Source organism: Carcharodon carcharias, chromosome 12 (genome assembly GCF_017639515.1).
Source record: "Carcharodon carcharias isolate sCarCar2 chromosome 12, sCarCar2.pri, whole genome shotgun sequence".
NCBI classification, from domain to species: domain Eukaryota; kingdom Metazoa; phylum Chordata; class Chondrichthyes; order Lamniformes; family Lamnidae; genus Carcharodon; species Carcharodon carcharias.
Window position 1 is genome coordinate 112,783,303 of NC_054478.1, and position 17,889 is coordinate 112,801,191.

At 41.9% G+C, this 17,889-nt stretch overlaps 1 protein-coding gene across 1 annotated transcript; it reads right to left on the minus strand.

The window, feature by feature from the left end:
* Positions 1–409: 409 nt before the first annotated feature.
* LOC121284903 (gamma-crystallin S-1-like) lies at positions 410–2,736 on the minus strand. Its single transcript, XM_041200785.1, has 3 exons — positions 2,728–2,736; positions 2,388–2,630; positions 410–685 (listed from the first exon to the last, which is right to left on the minus strand). The coding sequence occupies exons 1-3, from the start codon at positions 2,734–2,736 to the stop codon at positions 410–412; spliced, it is 528 nt and encodes a 175-aa protein (XP_041056719.1).
* Positions 2,737–17,889: the final 15,153 nt, after the last annotated feature.

Sequence of the window (17,889 nt, forward strand, 5' to 3'; positions counted from 1 at the left end):
ATCTTTGAGGCCAGATTGCTGGTGCAAAAAAAGCCTGTGGAAAGGTGGACGTTTCTTTTCTTAAAAAAGCTGCAGTTTAAACAATTTCCACCACACTAAGCACTTCCATCACCAACACACCCCACCCACCAGCACTCAGAAGCTAAACCCCAGCCCCCACCACTCCTGCTCAGGAGCTAACCACCCACCACTCCCCCAACCCCAGCTGCTGAAGCTAACACCTCACCAGGATCACACAAAGACTGGGGCATTAAAATGGGGGTCACATTGGGGAAAAAAATTGGAAAACACTTCTAACTAATTCTATCAGAATCAGAAAAATATGAATAAAGATGATAATGCAGTGAAACATATTTTATTCTGCTCAGTAATGTTTCAATAAAATAATATTCAGCATTTCAGCAGTAATTTAGAAATCTCTCATTCGCCTGAAGGATCCAATAGTTGAACAAGAGGCTCCCCAGTCACTGAATCTCCTGTATTCACCGGGTCTCAGGAAGTACTGTCGGCCTCTGTAGTTGGGATGTTCATAGAAGATCCAGTAACCATCCGTCACATGGCAGGAGTGAATGTCACGGTAACGGAAACGATCATAGACAGATGGACAGTCATCCATGAATTCCATCATCTGTCCTCCAAAGTCAGGCCTCTCGTAAATCTTCATTTTGTAAGAATCACCCCTGTACTGTAATAGAAATAACAATGGTATGGCTGCTAATGTAGATGCAACATACTTCAGAAAACTGGTTGCTGAAAGCAGCACAAGGTTAGAATAAGATGAAGCAATAGATTAAGTTATTAATCATTAAAGTAAGTCATAAGCTAACTATTAAAATATTTGGAACTTTTGATCCAGTTAGGATATTGTAGCTCCTTTTTTTTTGTTCATTCACAGTATGTGGGCATTGCTGACAAGGCCTACATTTATTGCCCATCAGTAATTGCCGCTGGGAAGGTGGTGGTGTGCAATCTACTTGAATGCAACAGAGTATCTTGCTGGGCCGTTTCAGAGGAGCAGTTAAGAGTCAACTACCTTGTGCAGGTGTGGAGTCAGACCCAGGCCAGGCATGCCTTAAAGGACATTAGTGAACTAGACGTATTTTTACAACAAGCTGGTAGTTTCTTGGTCATCATTACTGCTTTCATCTTTTTATTTCAAATTTGTTTAATTGGATTTAAATTTGCCAGTTGCCAAGGTAAGTTTTGAACTCATGCCTCTGGATCATTTGCCTCATACCTCAGAGCACTAGTCCAATAACATAACCACTCTGCTACCATACCAATATTGACTATATTCCTTTCTGCTGGTGGGTTTGTTGATCCGCAGTGTAACATTTATAGTGAATTTGGAGCTGATTTTAGACAGTTTTCAGGAGCTGTGTTTTCATAACTGGGAGATTTTTAAGGCAAGGTTTCAGTGAATGCTCTCAGTAAAATGGCACTGGTATTGTATTTTAAATCTTTCTTTTCCTCATTGGCATTAAAGGAGCAAAACAGCAGTACTTAACAAAAGGGATCATTCAGAGATTTCTATGCTTTTTCTATTTGTGTGCAGTTAAAGTGATTATTGCAGATCCTTGGGGGGCAGATATAAGGCTCAAATCAGTATCCCTCCTATCTTCATACCTCAAGTCACTAACAAGAATTTCCAAGTTAGGACTATCTACCAGGGAGCAACAGCAGTAGGAATGATCCTTTGGAAACCTCTTGGCTTGCAAAACTCGAACAAGTCTAAGCACAGAGTAAGAAATGCAAGCACAAAAAGAACAGTTGTTTGGGCCATGCTGCCAGAGCATTCGTCACACAAGTAGCCCATAGGCCACAGGTAGGACACTCTGGATTAAGCAGATGACCTGCGGAAAAAGTTTTGCTCCACTACATCATTCTCCCTTGTAAATGGGACAGAGATAAATAAACCAGAACAATTACAATTAGGCATTTTCTATGACCAGTAAGCCTGCAACAAGACTTTGGCCAGAACTTTCCGGAGCCACCCACCACCAGGATCTTCTGGTCTCGCCAAAAGTCAGTGGACTTTAGGTTGACCCACTGAATCCCCTGTGGCGGGTTCCGCCACGGCAGGGTTGGAAAATCCCGCCTTTGCCTTACAATCACTGTTCAGAGTATTATACTATTCTCTATCCCTGCACCTTAGACACAATTATGTGATTCAGCAATAATGTAAAGCTAGCTTTTAACTTAAAATGTAAATTCACCTTCAGGGGCATAAATTGTCCCTGGGCTGTTAAGTAAAAGATTAAAAGATTTTCATTGAAAACAATGAAGAAATTAGAATGGAAGTGTTTAAAGACAGCTGGCAACGAAAGCCTACTGATGGCCCAACAAGATAAATCATAGAAGAAAATATTTTCCATCTAGCAACTTACATGTGGGTAGGTGCGACAAGACCTGATGTTGTCATTGAATCCCATCCAGCGCTGATAGTCAGGATATTCTCCCCTACCCAGAACATACTGGTATCCCATGTAATTGGGTCTCTCATACATCACCCACCAGTCACTCTCAACACGGATGGAGTTACAGCGGCTGAAGTAAGGGGACAGGTCAGCACAGTCAGTACTGCACTCATGGTGCCGACCCTGGAAGTTGTTGTCCTCATAGAAGATGATCTGAGGGAATAAAATATAAATTAACCAATAGTTTGAACAGTTTTGACTTATTATAAAATAGTTAACAGAATATGCAAAATACAATGGGCAGCTCAACCTTTCCCATTTTGACTTCACAGTTGGATTCGACTGTCTGTTACTGCTTCATACAGTGTGGTATTTATACGCTATACTGAAAGGCCACGGTAGAGAATGCTTTTGTTATTTTAATGAGAGAACTGTATTTCAGCAAAAAAGGAACAAAGGCATGTCATATACATTGCACAGAAACACCAGCATTCATACTGACAAATGTGCCATTCATTCTTTTCATTTTGCCTTCATTCACTTTTATTGTTCTGTGACAAAAAGAAAATGAGAGGATGAGAATCCACAGAGCTTTTAAGAGCTGGTGTCATCTAAAGCTCACATGTTTCATTTCCAACTTTGCTGAGTCAAATGAAACTGTTTTAATGTTTCTCTTACACGTACAATATATATAATCACAACATTTCTGATGCAAAACTGTTGTGTTTCTGATTCTTTTTTAATCATTGCCATAGGATATAACTTTCAAAAACTAGTTTGTTTTTTCATTATAAACTATATTAATACCAAGCAGTTGGTTAAGAAGCGATTGCTGATGCATTATTTTTTTGTTAATATTATTTTTATCATCATATTCTACTGTTGCTGTGAGTGTTGTATTCAATTTTTTTCTAAATCAGGAATTGCTTAATTACAGAAAACAATATTTAACTCATCATCTGAAAAAGTTGATCAAAATACTCAACTTTTCAAAGAATAACCCAGCTTCTCAAATTCTTGTCATTATTCATTTTAACAACAAAAATAATTATTTTAAAGTGTATCGACATTTAATGAATTTTAATTAGTTCAATACAGTTCTAAATACATATATATAGGGCAGAATTGCCATTGTTGGCCGGGCGCGGCGAGCAGGCCCTGGAGCGGTCACCAAGCTGACCGTCACCTGCCATCAGGCCCCAACATGGATTTCGCTCTGGCTGACCAATTAACGGCCAGCCAACATGAAACATGCACTGCAGTGCTCAGCACTTCCAGGTGGTGGTATTCCCATCTATCTGCTACCCTTGTCCTTCTAGATGGTAGTGGTGGTGGGTTTGGAAGGTGCTGTCGATGGACCCTTGGTGAGTTCCTGCAGTACTCTTGTAGATGGTACATACTGCTGCTACTGTGCGTTGGCGGTGGATGGAGTGAATTTTTGTGGATGTGGTGCCAATCAAGCAGGGTGCTTTGGCCTGGACTGTGTCAAGCTTCTTCAGTGGTGTAGGAGCTGCACTCATCCAGGCAAGTGGCGAGTATTCCATCACACTACTGACGTGTGCGTTGCAGATAGTGGACAGGCTTTGGGGGGGGGGGGCGGGGGGGTGGTCAGGAAATGGGCTACTCATCGCACAATTCCTAGCCTCTGACCTACTTTTGTAGCCAAAGTATTTATTTGGCTAGTCCAGTCCAGTTGCGCGGGAGTCAGCAGTGCAGCCGCCAACAATTAACAGGCCTATTAAAGTAATAATTAAATGAAATTTTTCACTGCCCATCCAAACTTACGGCTGGCGGGCAGGTGAAAAGGGCAAGCAACCTTTGAATTTTTTAGGAAACCTCATCCATGGGTGGGTTGAGGCTCCCAACAGAAAATAAAATTTAAATAAAAATTTTTAAATTTCATTCATAACAGGCCCTTGCTCATGTGAGAGAGTCACATTGGGGGACATGTTTTTAACATTTCTCATGTTTTTAATTTTTGAGCTTATAAATCTTCAGCTCCCTGAGGCTTATGTGCTAGTTGCGGCTTCATTGTCCGCTCTCAGCTTGGAATGGTCTACTATTTTACCTTCAATCCAAGCTAGATGGTTTAGCACTGCCACCTGCTGTTACAGTTTGAGTAATGGTTTGGCTTTTCAAAAAGATCTATGTTTAAGCCTTCCAGCTGCTTCTCATCCTCATTTTTATTCTGCACTAAATTCTTTGGCTTGTGCACTCCATTGCACTGACATGGTCTGCCGCCATCATGTTATTTGCTTGGGTAATGCCTTTTACTGTTCACTACATTCTTGGGGTTGTTCTAGTCCTCTTTTTAAGCTCTGCATGCTCCACAACTTGAAGATTAAAATACTTGCCAAAGGCTTTTGATATCTCATTAAGCTGGCTGAGGATTCATCAATGTCTTACATTAGAATTATTTCATCAGCAATTTTGCCAAAAGAAGTATAAAAACATATTAACTTGGCCTCCCTCTGATTTCCTACCGAATCGTGATGTACTCCTGTAATTTAACCATTTTCTGCTCCATGATGCCCAATTTTGCATCTGCTTTGTCTCTTGCTTGTGCTCATATTGGTCTGCTGATTTTAATTTACAATCCATGGCCATTTTCTATGAGGGGAGTACTGCTTTAATTTTTTTGTCCTCTCTTCCAAGATGGTGCTGCCGTCACTGTCCTTTGGCTTCTTTTTCCCACATCTGTGGGACCTTGGCTTGCTCCAGCAATAATTACAGGCCTGGTTCATTAAAGTAATTGATTCTTCAAGAAATCTGCAAATAAGCCATTTGAGCCAGGTCCTTGTTTTTTCAAAGCTCAAAAACCCGATAGGTGGTTTTAGGCCCTGGCTACTGTTAGAAAAGCTTTTTTTTTCAGTGGCGCTCAGCCACCATATGGTTTGACACTGTCTCCGAACCCGGGCTGGCCGGAGTAATTAAAGAAATCAGATTACTCTGCCTGATTCATGCCCTGAGACTTTTAAAGGTTTGGGTTTTAAATAATTTTGCCCACCCTTTCTGATTTGGCTAGGTTCTCTGGCTGAGCATTGGATCAGATAAAAGTAAAGTACTGCAGATGCTGAAAATCTGAAACAAAAAACAGAAAATACTAGAAAAACTCAGCAGGTCTAGCAGCATCTGTGGAGAGAGAAACAGAGTTAACAGCCGGGATTTTACCTGCCCGCCAGCGTCGGGCATGTTCGGTAGCATGAGTGGACAATATTTTTGAGTCCATATGACTCTTCTTCAGAGCTAAAGAGAAATAAAAATGAGATAGAATTTATACGTTTAAGGGGGGATGGAGCAGGTGAAGCCAGATAGAAGGTCAGCGTTAGGTGGGGGCTAAGGAGAGATTCACAAAGATGTCATGGACAGAAGACAAAGAGAGTGTTAATGGTGGTGGTGATGACTAAAGAAGGTCTGATAGTGGAATAAAGGTAAGATAGCAGAATGTGTTAATGGCAAAACAAGGGTCAGCGCTCTGTGAAAGAACAACATAGAAAAAAGTGACAAATGGCCCTGTTGGTGGTGTTGGGGAGGTGGTTGGGGAAAAATGATTAAAATGAATTAATAAATGAATATAAATAAATAAATACATATTTGAAAAAGGGGTAAAAATAGAGGAAGAGCTCATGGTCTGAAGTTGTTGAACTCAGTGTTAAGTCCAGAAGGCTGTAAAGTGCCTAATCAAAAGATGAGATGCTGTCCCTCCAGTTTTCATTGGGCCTCACTGGAACATTGGAGCAGGCCAAGGATGGATATATGAGCATGAGAGGTAGGATGATGTGTTGAAATGGCAAGCAATAGGAAGTTCTGGGTTATGCTTGCGGGCTGAACAAAGGTGTTCCACAAAACGGTCACCCAGTTTGCGTTTGGTCTCCCCAGTGTAGAGGAGACCACATTGGGAGCAGTGAATGCAGTAGACCGAATTGAAGGAGTTGCAAGTAAGAGCTGCTTCACCTGAAAGGGGTGTTTGGGCTCTAGGATGGTGAAGGGGGAGGAGGTAAATGGCAGTGCTTGCACCTTCTGCTATTGCTTGGGAAGGTGCCATGGGAAGGGGATGAGGTGTTGGGGTTGATGGAGGAATAGATCAGAGTGTCCTGGAGGGAACAGTCCCTAAGGAAAGCTGACGGGGGTGGGGGTGTGAGGGGAAGATTTGTTTGGTGGTGGCATCATGCTGGAGTTGACAGAAATGGCAGAGGATGATCCTTTGAATGCAGCTGGTGTGGTGAAAAGTGAGGACAAGGGGGACTCAATCATGGTTCTGGGAGGGAGGGGAAGGGGTGAGGACAGAGGTGCAGGAGCTGGGTCAGACACAGCTGAGGGCCCTGTCAGCCAGTGGGGGGAAACCTCAGTTAAAGAAGAAGGAAGACATACAAGAAGCACCATTCTGGAATGCGGAATCATCAGAACAGATGCGACGGAGGTGATGGAGCTGAGAGAATGGAATGGAGTCCTTACAGGAAGCAGGGTGTGAGGAGTTAAGGTAGCTGTGGGAGTCAGTGGGCTAATAATGAATATTGGTAGACAGTCTATCACCTGAAATGGAGACAGAGAGGTCAAGGAAGGGAAGGGAAATGGACCGTGTGAAGGTGATAGAAGGGTGGAAATTGGAAGGAAAATCAATACATTTTTCCAGGTCCAGACAAGAGCATGAAACATCACTGAAACAGTCATCGATGTACCGAGAAAAGAATTGTGGGAGGGGGCTTGAGTAGGACTGGAACAGGGAATGTTCCACATACTCCACAAAAAGACAGGCATATCTGGGGCCCATGCGGGTACCCATAGCCACATCTTTTATTTGGAGGAAGTGAGACAAGTAGAAGCTGCATTGGTTCAGGTTTGGCTGTTCATCTGTACAATGGGTTCTTCTTCTGCCTTTCAGCCTATTTTTCTCCTTGCAATTTTGCTCAGCCTTTTGTGATCTGACTAGGTCCTTTAACTCTGCGTTTGATCAGGTCTGGGGATGGAGCTTCTTTTTAGGTGATCTCCAGCTTTGTCTTCAGATCAGGAGCACTTCAGTCAGGTCGGGGCTTCAGTTTCTTTGGTTTTTCATGCCTTGAGATCTAGGGTCCTGCTCCAACTTCTTTGGTTCTGGGTTCATGCATGAGCTACCATCATGCTGTAAGGGTTTTTCTGTGTCTCACAAAGAGGTCTGGAAGTTTCTGTGCTTGCCTATTAAGCGTTTTTGATAGAACATAACTATATATATCTTGAAGGTATCTCCATTCTGGCTTCTGCTAGACTCTACTACTGAGTGCAAAATCATGTGACTCTACATCACATTGTAAGTGCCACCATTTTCCCAGTCCCACATTAACCCTTGCTATGCCAAACACCCTTATAACTACACAATATGCTGGGACATATTAAGGACATCTTTTAGAAAAAGGTCATGTCTTGCAGATCTGATTGTAGTTTTTGAAGAAGCCAAAAAGATAGTGGATGAGGGAAGCCCATTACACATTGGGCTGGATTGTACATTTTTCAATGGAGTGAGGGAGGCAGAATGGAGGGTGAGTGGCGTGCTTGCTTCCGCCCCCACCATCTCAGGTTGCTGAATCAAGCATCAGACGGCCAATTAGTGGTTGTCCAGCATCATGATGGCCAATTAGAGGTGCAAAGGAGGGGTGCGTCATGCCCAATCGGGTGTCTAAGCTGTGATGTCAAGTGGCAGAGGGGTTTTGCCGTGAACGGGAACTTGGTCACGGCTACAAATTTAAAGGCCCACTGCTCTCTGAATTTTTCTTTATTTTTTATTGAAGGCTCAAAAAAGTCGAAAAAATCAACTTGTCAACCATACAGACAGTGCCACCTTCCCCAGCAGAATCTGCTGCTACATGCAGCCATGGCAGGCCTTTTCTTCAGACCTTGTGCCACCTCATTATACCTCATTGTCCTAAAGTACTGCCAATTTTTTTTTACTGTCCGCACTCGAAAAAACAGCTGGCAATGAAAAATTCCCTACAATTGGTTTTTTAACCAGGTCAATAGCTTCTTAATTGGAGATTTAAAAATGGCGGATGGGTTTCTGACTTACGCACACACTCATCTTGCGCATTATTTGGAGACTGGCATGATGACATTGTCATGCCACATTTTATGTTCATGCAGGGTAGCCTGCCCAATTTATCGCCCAATAAATCCAGCCCATTGTCTACATTGTCCACATAGAGTTCCAGAAAGCTTTTGGGAAAGGACTGTAAAAGAGGCTTCTCTACAATATCAAAGCCTTTAATATTTGTGGTAACATATTGAGTTAGATAGGGAAGTTGCTGGAAGGAGGTAGGCAAAAAAACATTATTAATGGAGTTGATCTTTTTGGAGACTGATCATCAGTGGTATTCCACAAGGATCAATGGTGGGGCAGTTGCTCTTTACTATAGCTGTTAATGATCTAGATGTAAGCACCAAGAGCAGGATCTTCAAGTTTGCAGATGATACTAAGATCTGTGTGAATGTTAGGACATTAGATATTGCTCTTTTTTTATTCGTTCATGGGATGTGGGCATCACTGGCTAAGCCAACATTTATTGCCCATCCCTAATTGCCCCTAATTGCCCTTGTTCAGAGGGTATTTTAAGAGCCAACCACATTGCTGTGGATCTGGAGTCACATGTAGGCCAGACCAGGTAAGGACAGCAGATTTCTGTCCCTAAAGGACATTAGTGAACCCATTGGTTTTTACAATAATCAACAATGGATTTATGGTCATCATTAGACTTTTAATTCAAGATTTTTATTGAATTCAAATTCCACCATCTGCCATGGTGGGATTTGAACCCAGGTCCCCAGAGTATTCAGGGAGTCAAGTGGTCAGTGGATGGCTGCAGGTTGTCAGGGGGTCAGGGGTGGGGAGTAGTCAGTCAGTCGGGAAGGTGGGGGTGTCAGGTGATCGGGGTGGGCCAATAGTCGAGGCTGAAGGGGGATCGGGTGCTCAGTGCAAGCTGGGGGTGTAGTTGGGTGGTCAGGAGTGTCGTTAGGGGTTGTGGGATGGTTCGTTTCTCAGGGCGAGCTGGGTGGTTGGTAGGAGGAGGTGTAGCTGAGGAGGTCCAATGGGGCATCGGTGGGTGGGCAGTACCATAGTTACCCAGGAGGTACAAGTGATTTTGATCTTTCTAACATTTCCTGGATGTTGAAAAGGTTTGTTCAGTTGGCCTCATGAAGAGGTTCAGACTTGTAAGGTTGAACATTAAGGGCAGAATCTTCTGTTTGGTGAGTGGGGGCAGGGCCCGCTCGCCGATGCGTAAAATGACCCGGGGTGATGTCGGGTGTGTGTCGGATGTCACCCTGTGTCATTTAGATTTTCAGGTCGGCAGATGGGCAGCCGAGTCGGCTGCGTGCCCGCTGACCTGTCAACAGCCTATTAAGGCTATTAAAAAACTATTTGAAATCATTAATGGACCTGACCATCCTACCTTAAGGTTGGTGGGCAGGCGGGGAGCCCTGGTGGGCTTCTGAAAAAGCATGAAACCTCATCCATGGTCAGGATGAGGTTTCAAGAGTGAGTTAAAAATCTCAGAATATTTCAAAATAAAAGTTATGGACATGTCCAACTCCTGTGACAGTGTCACACGAGGGGACATGGCAGCGAAATTTTTTTCTCATGTTTATTTGAAGTTTCAAATCTGAGCCGATCTCCCTGAGGCAGCACTTTGCCTCAGGGAGATCTGTGCGCTGTTTCGCGCGCATGTGCGAAAGAGCGCACTTCCGGCTGAGGGTGTCCACCCCCACCTGCACAGGGAGCGCATAGTGCTTCCTGGCGGATGTCTCACTGGGTGGGCCTTAATTGGCCCGCCCACATAAAATGGCGCGCCCCCGACTGGGTGCCGATCGGGAATCCACCCGCCCACCCTCGCTCCCGCACATCCCCCCACCGATAGGGGAAAAATGTTGCCCAAAGTGTTTATTGGTAATACAAGTATCTGGACCATGTCTGCTCCGTGTCCTAACCTGTCTGCTCCGTGTCCTAACCTGTCTGCTCTCTGTCCAGGTCATTTGTAACGTGACTCCTTACTGTGGGCCATACTGTTCTCCAGACTCACATTAACCCTTGCTATGCCAAATACCCTTATTAGTTACTGGGTAACTATTCTCCTAAGAGAGTTGGAACCATCCAAAATCTCCAATTTAAATCAGAGTTTCAGACAGTTCCAGGCGCAGGGTGATTGCCGATTGGAAGTTGAAACATGCAAGGCAATTCTCATGCACCCCTTGCATGGGGACTTCCGAGGGGCTTTCCCTGGCGCAACCGCCCCACTCAGGGAATGGAACAGCTGGGCCATTGTGTTGTCTGCTCATTAATGTGATTGCAGCATGAAGGCAGTACTGAGTGTGTTGTTGAATGGCTGCATACCCTGTCGCGTGGTCACATGCCAATTGCACCTTTGGGGTTTTGGTCCACCTCCCCGTTGAGATGTGGTACTCGCAAGGGCATGTGCTACCTGCACAATGGGGTAGAGCAGCATCCTGGCTTATCCACCTCTCTTCCTGCTTCCCTCTGTTTACAGAGTAGATAATAAAGCCCCCTCTCCTGGCGTACAGGGCTTCTGTGACAGCCCAGATACATTGATGGACGACAAATTGTAATATGTTGGCTAAGTCGCCTCTTCCAAGCTGGAAAAATCTGCTGGCATAAAAATTCCGAGTCACAGTCACCTTGACAGCCACTGGCTGTGCTAATCCTACCCTGCTGTAAGGCCACAGGTCCAATGGTACAGTTTATGGTACAATATTGCTTATGTTACTGAATCAGTAAACCAGAGGTCTCAACTAATAAACTGGAGATATGAGCTCAAACCTCACAAACCAGGTGGGAAATTTAAATTCAGTTACTTAAAAAATATGGAATTATAAAGCTTGAGTTAATAATAATAATCATGAAAGTAACAGATTGTCATAAAAAACTGCTGGATCCTGGTCACTAGTTTAGCTGGACTAATGGATCTGCTTGTTTTGGGATGGCTGAGTTGGTACCATAGACAGAGTAGGTCAGCAGACAGTTCTCACCTAGAATACATTCTATTTATTTACAAAGGAACTCAGCAGCTATACTTACGTGCTTACAACTCAAACTCTGCCTCTACATTACAGACTCAAATTCTAGGCTTCTCCTACTGACTACTAACTACTAAGGTAGCCCATGTTACTCTGCTATTGAATACAAAGATCATGTGATCTTCCATTATAGCATTCTTCTTAATGGTATATTACACATCAGATTACCACAAAAAACATCAGGTTCTCTAATGTACTTCAGTGAAGAAAATCTGTCCTTACCTGGTCTGGCCTGGCCTGCCTTGCTAGTGAAAATTACATCCAGAAAACTTGGGCTGAGTGAAACCATTTTCAAAGCATACTGGACTTTTTGACTTAGCGTGGTGGGGAAAGTTGAGCACACTGGAGAGCTGGGAGCAACTTTGTAATTATTCCTATAATGCTAAATATCTGCCAAAAATGTGGTACACAGCAAAGTAAGGCGTATTTGATTGCATTAGTCAGTTCATGCAGAAGTACCTTTTTTTAAATTGGTGTCCCCTGGTTCTCCACCCTTCCGCCAATGAGAACAGTTTCTATCTATCAACTCTCTCTAAACTCCTCATGATCTTGGACATCTCTATCAACTCTCCTCTCAACCATCTCTTTAAGCAGAACAGTCCCAGCTTTTCCAATCTATCCAGGTAACTAAAGTCCCTCATCCCTGGAACTATCCTCATGAGTCATTTCTGCACCCTCTGTAATGTCTTCACATCCTTCCTATGGTGTCCAGAACTGGACAGAGTACTTCAGTTGAAGCTGAACTAGTGTTTTATAAACGTTTATCATACCTTCCTCATTTTTGTATTCTATGTGCATATTTATAAAGCCCAGTATCCCCTTTTATTTATTAACCATTTTATCAACATGCCCTGCCATCTTCAATTATTTGTGCATATATATTCCAGGACCCTCCGCTCCTACACCTCCTTATATCAAATTGCATGTCCATGTACACCACTTCAACCTCATTAATGTCATCATTCCTCTCTAGCACCTCATCAAAAAATTCAAGCAAGTTAGTCGAACAAGATTTACCCTTAGCAAATCTGTGCTGGCTTTCCTTCATTAATCTGCATTTGCCAAGTGGTTATTTAATTTTGTCACAAATTATAACCTCTAAAACCTTTTGCATCACCGGAGTTAAACTGACTGGCCTGTCATTGCTAGGCTTATCCTTACAGCCTTTTCTGAACGAGTGTTTAACAGCTGCAGTTCTGCAGTCCTGGCACCACCCCAGGAGGAATGGAAGATTATGGCCAATGCCTTCACAATTTCCACCCTAACTTCCCTCAGTATTGTTGGATGCATTCTTCTAGCCCTGATGATTTATCAACTTTAAGTCTATCTAATGCCTCCTATTTATAAATTTTTCACTCATCGAATGTGTCAACTATCTTCTCTTTCAATGTGACCTGAGTAGCATCTTCATCACGAAGTAAAGACAGAAGCAAAGTACTCATTTATTATCTCAGCCATATCCCTGTCCTCTATGTGTAAAACCCCTTTCAGGTCCCTAATTGGCCCCACACCCACTTTTAGCACCTTTTTTTACTATTTATATGCCTCTGGATTCCCATTTATGTTGGCTGCCAGTTTCTTCTAATGCTTCCTTTTTCCTTCTCTTGTTTTTTCATTTCCCCTTTGCCCATTTTATATTCAATCCAGTGCTCAACTGTATTACCCACCATTGCATTAACAACCATTTAACCAGCTGTCATATGCACCCTTTTTCAGCTTCACCTTACTTTCTATCTCTTTTGTCATCCAGGGAGCTCTGAATCTGCTAGCCCCACCTTTCCCCCTCATGGGAATATACCTTGATTGTACCTGAACTCTCTCCTCTTTAAAGACAGCCAGTTGTTCTATTACAATTTTACCTTCCAATCTTTTGATTCCAATTTACCTGCACCAGATCCACTGTCAAAACATTGAGGTTTGCCCTCCCCAATTAATTATTTTTACTCTGGATTGCTCCTTGTCCTTTTCCATTAAAAAAAACTTTGATTTTTAATGCTATGATTGGATAATTAAAGTCCCCAAATATATATTGTATAATTCTTGCACACCTCTGTAACTTCATTGCAAATTTGCTTTTCCTTTTCTTTCCCACTAGTTGGTGACCATTTGAATACACCCAAGAATTTAATGGTACCTCTGTTGTTTCTCAGTACTACCTAAATAGATTCAGTCCTTGGCCTATCTGGGGCATCCTCTCCCTCCAGCACTGCAATATTCTCCTTAATCAATATTGCTACCCCCTCCTCCTTTCTTTCCTTCACTATATTTCCTGAACACCTTGTATCCAGGAATATTTAGTACTGAGTCCTTCCCTTTTTGGACCTGGTCTCCATTAGCACCAAAACATGTTTCCATGTGGTTATCTGTGCCTGCAGCTCACCAGCCTTATTTACCACACTCTTGTTTTCACATACATAGTAAACCTAAGTTAGAACCTATTACATTCCCTCTCTCTTTGACCCCACCTAATACCTTACTATCACCTACTCTGGTGATATCCCAATTCTCTGTGCACCTTGTTTATCTTCTCCAATATTGCCCCATGATCTCCAAACCCCTGCTGAGTTATTTTAAACCCTCCCCAATAGCACTAGCAAATAACCTTGCAAGGATATTGGTCCTGGCTCTGTTCAGGTGCAATGTGTCTGGCCCGTACAGGTCACATCTGTCCCAGAGTCAATTCCACTGTCCCAGGATACTGAAGTGCACTCTCCTGCATCATCTCCCCAGCCACACATTCACCTTCTCTATTCTCTTATTTCTATGCTCACCTGTATGTGATATAGGAAGTAATCTGGAGATTATTACCTTTGAAGTCCAGCTGGGGCTGAACTAGGTTTAGCATAACTTCTTGCTTTTTGTACTCTATTCCTCTTTATAAAGCCTAGGGTCCCATATGCTTTGTTAACTTCTTCATCTTTAAATATATGAGCACAAATACCCCATTTCTCTCTGCTCTTCCATCCCCTTTAAGATTGTACAATTTACTGTGTATTGTCTCTCCTCATTCTTCCTACATTACCTCACACTTTTTTGGATTGAATTTCATCTGCCATGTGCCTATTCCATCTTGTCCTTCTCCATATGTATAAACAGAAAATGGATAGATATTTAAAACAGAAGAACAAGCAACAATAGATATTATAAAATGAAACAAAATAAAGGCAGAGAAATAGGATTAAGTTGGATAACTCAGCAGAGTTACCATTAAATTCCTGGGTGTATTCAAATGGTCACCAACAAGTGGGAAAGAAAAGGAGGAGCAAACTTGCAATGAAATTACAGAGGTGTGCAAGAATTATACAATATATATTTGGGGACTTTAATTATCCAATCATAGCATTAAAATATCAAAGTTTTTTTTAATGGAAAAGGACAAGGAGCAATCCAGAGTAAACCAACACACACAGGATGAGGCAAATGAGCTCTTTATGTGCTCTAGTTTCTAGAATTCTATTATTCTATCACCCAGTTGTCACTCTGCACGTGGATGAAGTTACACCAGCTGATGGCACCACTCCGCTCAAAGTGCCGATCCTGGAAAATTCTGCCCTTATATTAAAAAAAGCGATGAAATGCATTAATATGCTTGGAAAGTTTTGCGAACAAAATATCCCATGTAAAGATTTTCTCTGTCCTTCTAAAATCAACACCAGAAAAGCAGTTGACTGCATGTGACATGGTTTGGCGATTTGTAAGGTAGCAAATGACAGCAAACCAAAAAAAAACCTTTGTTTTTTTATAACTGAGAAGCTTAACATCAACAAAAGACTTAGTGATGTGAATGGCATTGCTTGTACAACATTTCTGTGTTTCACCATTATGAAAGATCCAAGATTTTTTTACTTGCTGTATTTTTTGAGTAAGACCATACAAATTGATTGTGTGCATATCTCAAATAATTCAGATATAATACTGCATACCGTGTTGGTTAGATCTGTACAGGAAAACATTTAGGATTTGCAGGTTTGCTTCCTATTTTCCAATCTGGCACTCTTTCATCTCTACATCCCCACTGTGTTGAATTAACAACTCATAACTCATTCCCTATTCTAAATTATTCTTTGCCAATATCTCATAACTGGAATTTTTCACTTCCTCAATGTACCCACCACACTCCCCATGAGGTGCTACGAAAATGCAAATATTGATAGTAATGGCTTTCTTTATTAAACTTCAACATTTGTAGCTATTTTTTTAAATCCAAGCTTCCACTGTCAACTGTGGCTCAGTGCACTAAGTGTTGAAAACATTTGCAACTCTGTTGCTATCTATTTATGTCACGTTAACCACATTTACTCTGCCAACTGTGTTTTCCCTGCCAGTGACAAAAATTGTGTCAACAGAATTAATCATAGCTCTCTTGATTGAAACATGACCTTGTGCTGTTTGTGTTTGGCTGACCCAATTATAAAAATGGTGTTCTCCAATAACTATGCCAGTCACATTCTCTAGGTCAGTTTCAGATTCACTGCCAAACATGTGCACTACGCTTTCATTGACTGTTAATGAATCAAGTCATTGTTGCCAAGTGATAACCTGCCAACCATATGATTGTTTAAAACATGATTGCCATGCCAATGGCTGTCCTCATATCAACTATTAAAAAATGAATGCATACGAAATCTTTATATTCCTACCTAGTAGATTGTGCTTCCCATACAGTTACCAACCACACAATCCTTTCTCCCTGTGACAAGGATAAGGGCACAGTCTGCACATAACTCACAGCCCTTTTAGCAGGGCTTTGTGATCAGCCAGCAGGTATGCAATTCAAATAGAGTTTCACACGTTAACTTTCTCCTGCAATATCACACTTCAGCTTTGTGCCATGTTGCCTCCAGTGACTGAGAATTAATTGCTCCACATTTACCAACTGGGACAGTGGGTTGGAAAATGTATAAAAATAGCTGGCTATTGTCAAACTTCCATTCAAAATTGCCCAGCTGGGAACTAAGTGATCTTTTGCCAATGATGCCAGATTATCTACTTACTGTATCTAATGTTACTTGGAATCTTTAACTTTCCCTTTTGCTTCTCACAACCACCAGTTAAACATAAATATCCAATTTTCAGTGAGTCAACTCTTGATAACCTACTTCAGAATCAAAAATCCTAAATTGAGTTCACAAGGTATCTTATCTACTTTCTTACCTACACAGAAATTATCCTTTTGCAGTTTGCAATATTGAGGGGAAAAAACAGAAACCTCAGTCTGTTGATATAAACTATCAGTATTTCCACTGACCTGAATGAGTAACAACTTGTTTTTATATTATCCATTTAATACACCAATTGTTCAAAGGTGTGTCACAGAGAAGAAGCAGTCACCAAGTAATAGAAGAAGCCCCAAGTATATCTATTTCAAAAATGAGATTTTTAGAGGGCTTCCGAAGGTGGGTGGAGATGTAGTCAATGTGGAATAATTAGGATGAGCAATCTAGAGAGTAGTACCACGGCTCTGTTACCAGTAGAAGAGTGGAGAAGGCAACACACAAGAAGCCATAGTTGGAAGCAGAATATAAACTGGAGGGGAGGAGTTTGCAGATAACATAAATGTGAAAATTTTAAATTGAATGCACTGGATTATGAGAACAAAATGATAGTCAAAGGATCGGGTATGGTTATGTGTGGGACAGAATGCTAATGTGGTCGGAAAGTTGCTATTTATATAGGGAAGAGCTATGAAGGCCTATAAGGAAAGTCGGAAGATAATGAAAGTATGGAATATGTTTTCAAAGGTAATGACATTGAGATAAGTATAGAGTTGTATGATGTCACAGAGATTAAGGTATGCTGTTTTACTGATGGTTACAATGTGGGTTTAAAAAGAAACGAGGCAGAACACAAGGTAGATATTATAATCCGGAGAAATGCATAACTGATCAATAATCATCTCCCATTTTATATTATCACCCAAGTCAAAGTTAACACCTATTCTTCATGTAAGTTTTACACTTAGGGCAAAATTTTTAGCTCGATTGTGAAATGATGCGGGTTGACGTCGGGTGAGCATCCTGACATCAACGCGCAGTCTCGCGATATTCCATTTGGCAGGTGCGTGTCAGAGTCGGCAGTGCGCCCACCTACAATTAAAAGGCCTGTTAAGGCCATTAAATTATCAATTGAGTTACATTTTTCGCTGCCCATCCAACCTTACGGTTGGCGGGCAGGCGAAAAGACCAAACACCCTTTGCACTTAGGAATCCTCATCCACAGGTGTGATGAGGTTTCCTAAAGAAAATAAAAATAAAATAATTTTTTTTTAATTTACTTAATAACATGTGCCTTCTCATGTGACAGAGTCACCTGAGGGGACATGTTTTATTACATTATTCATTTCTTTAGTATTTTGTTTGAAAATGCTCCATCTCCTTGAGACAGCTCTGTGCCTCAGGGAGATTATGAAGCGTGCACC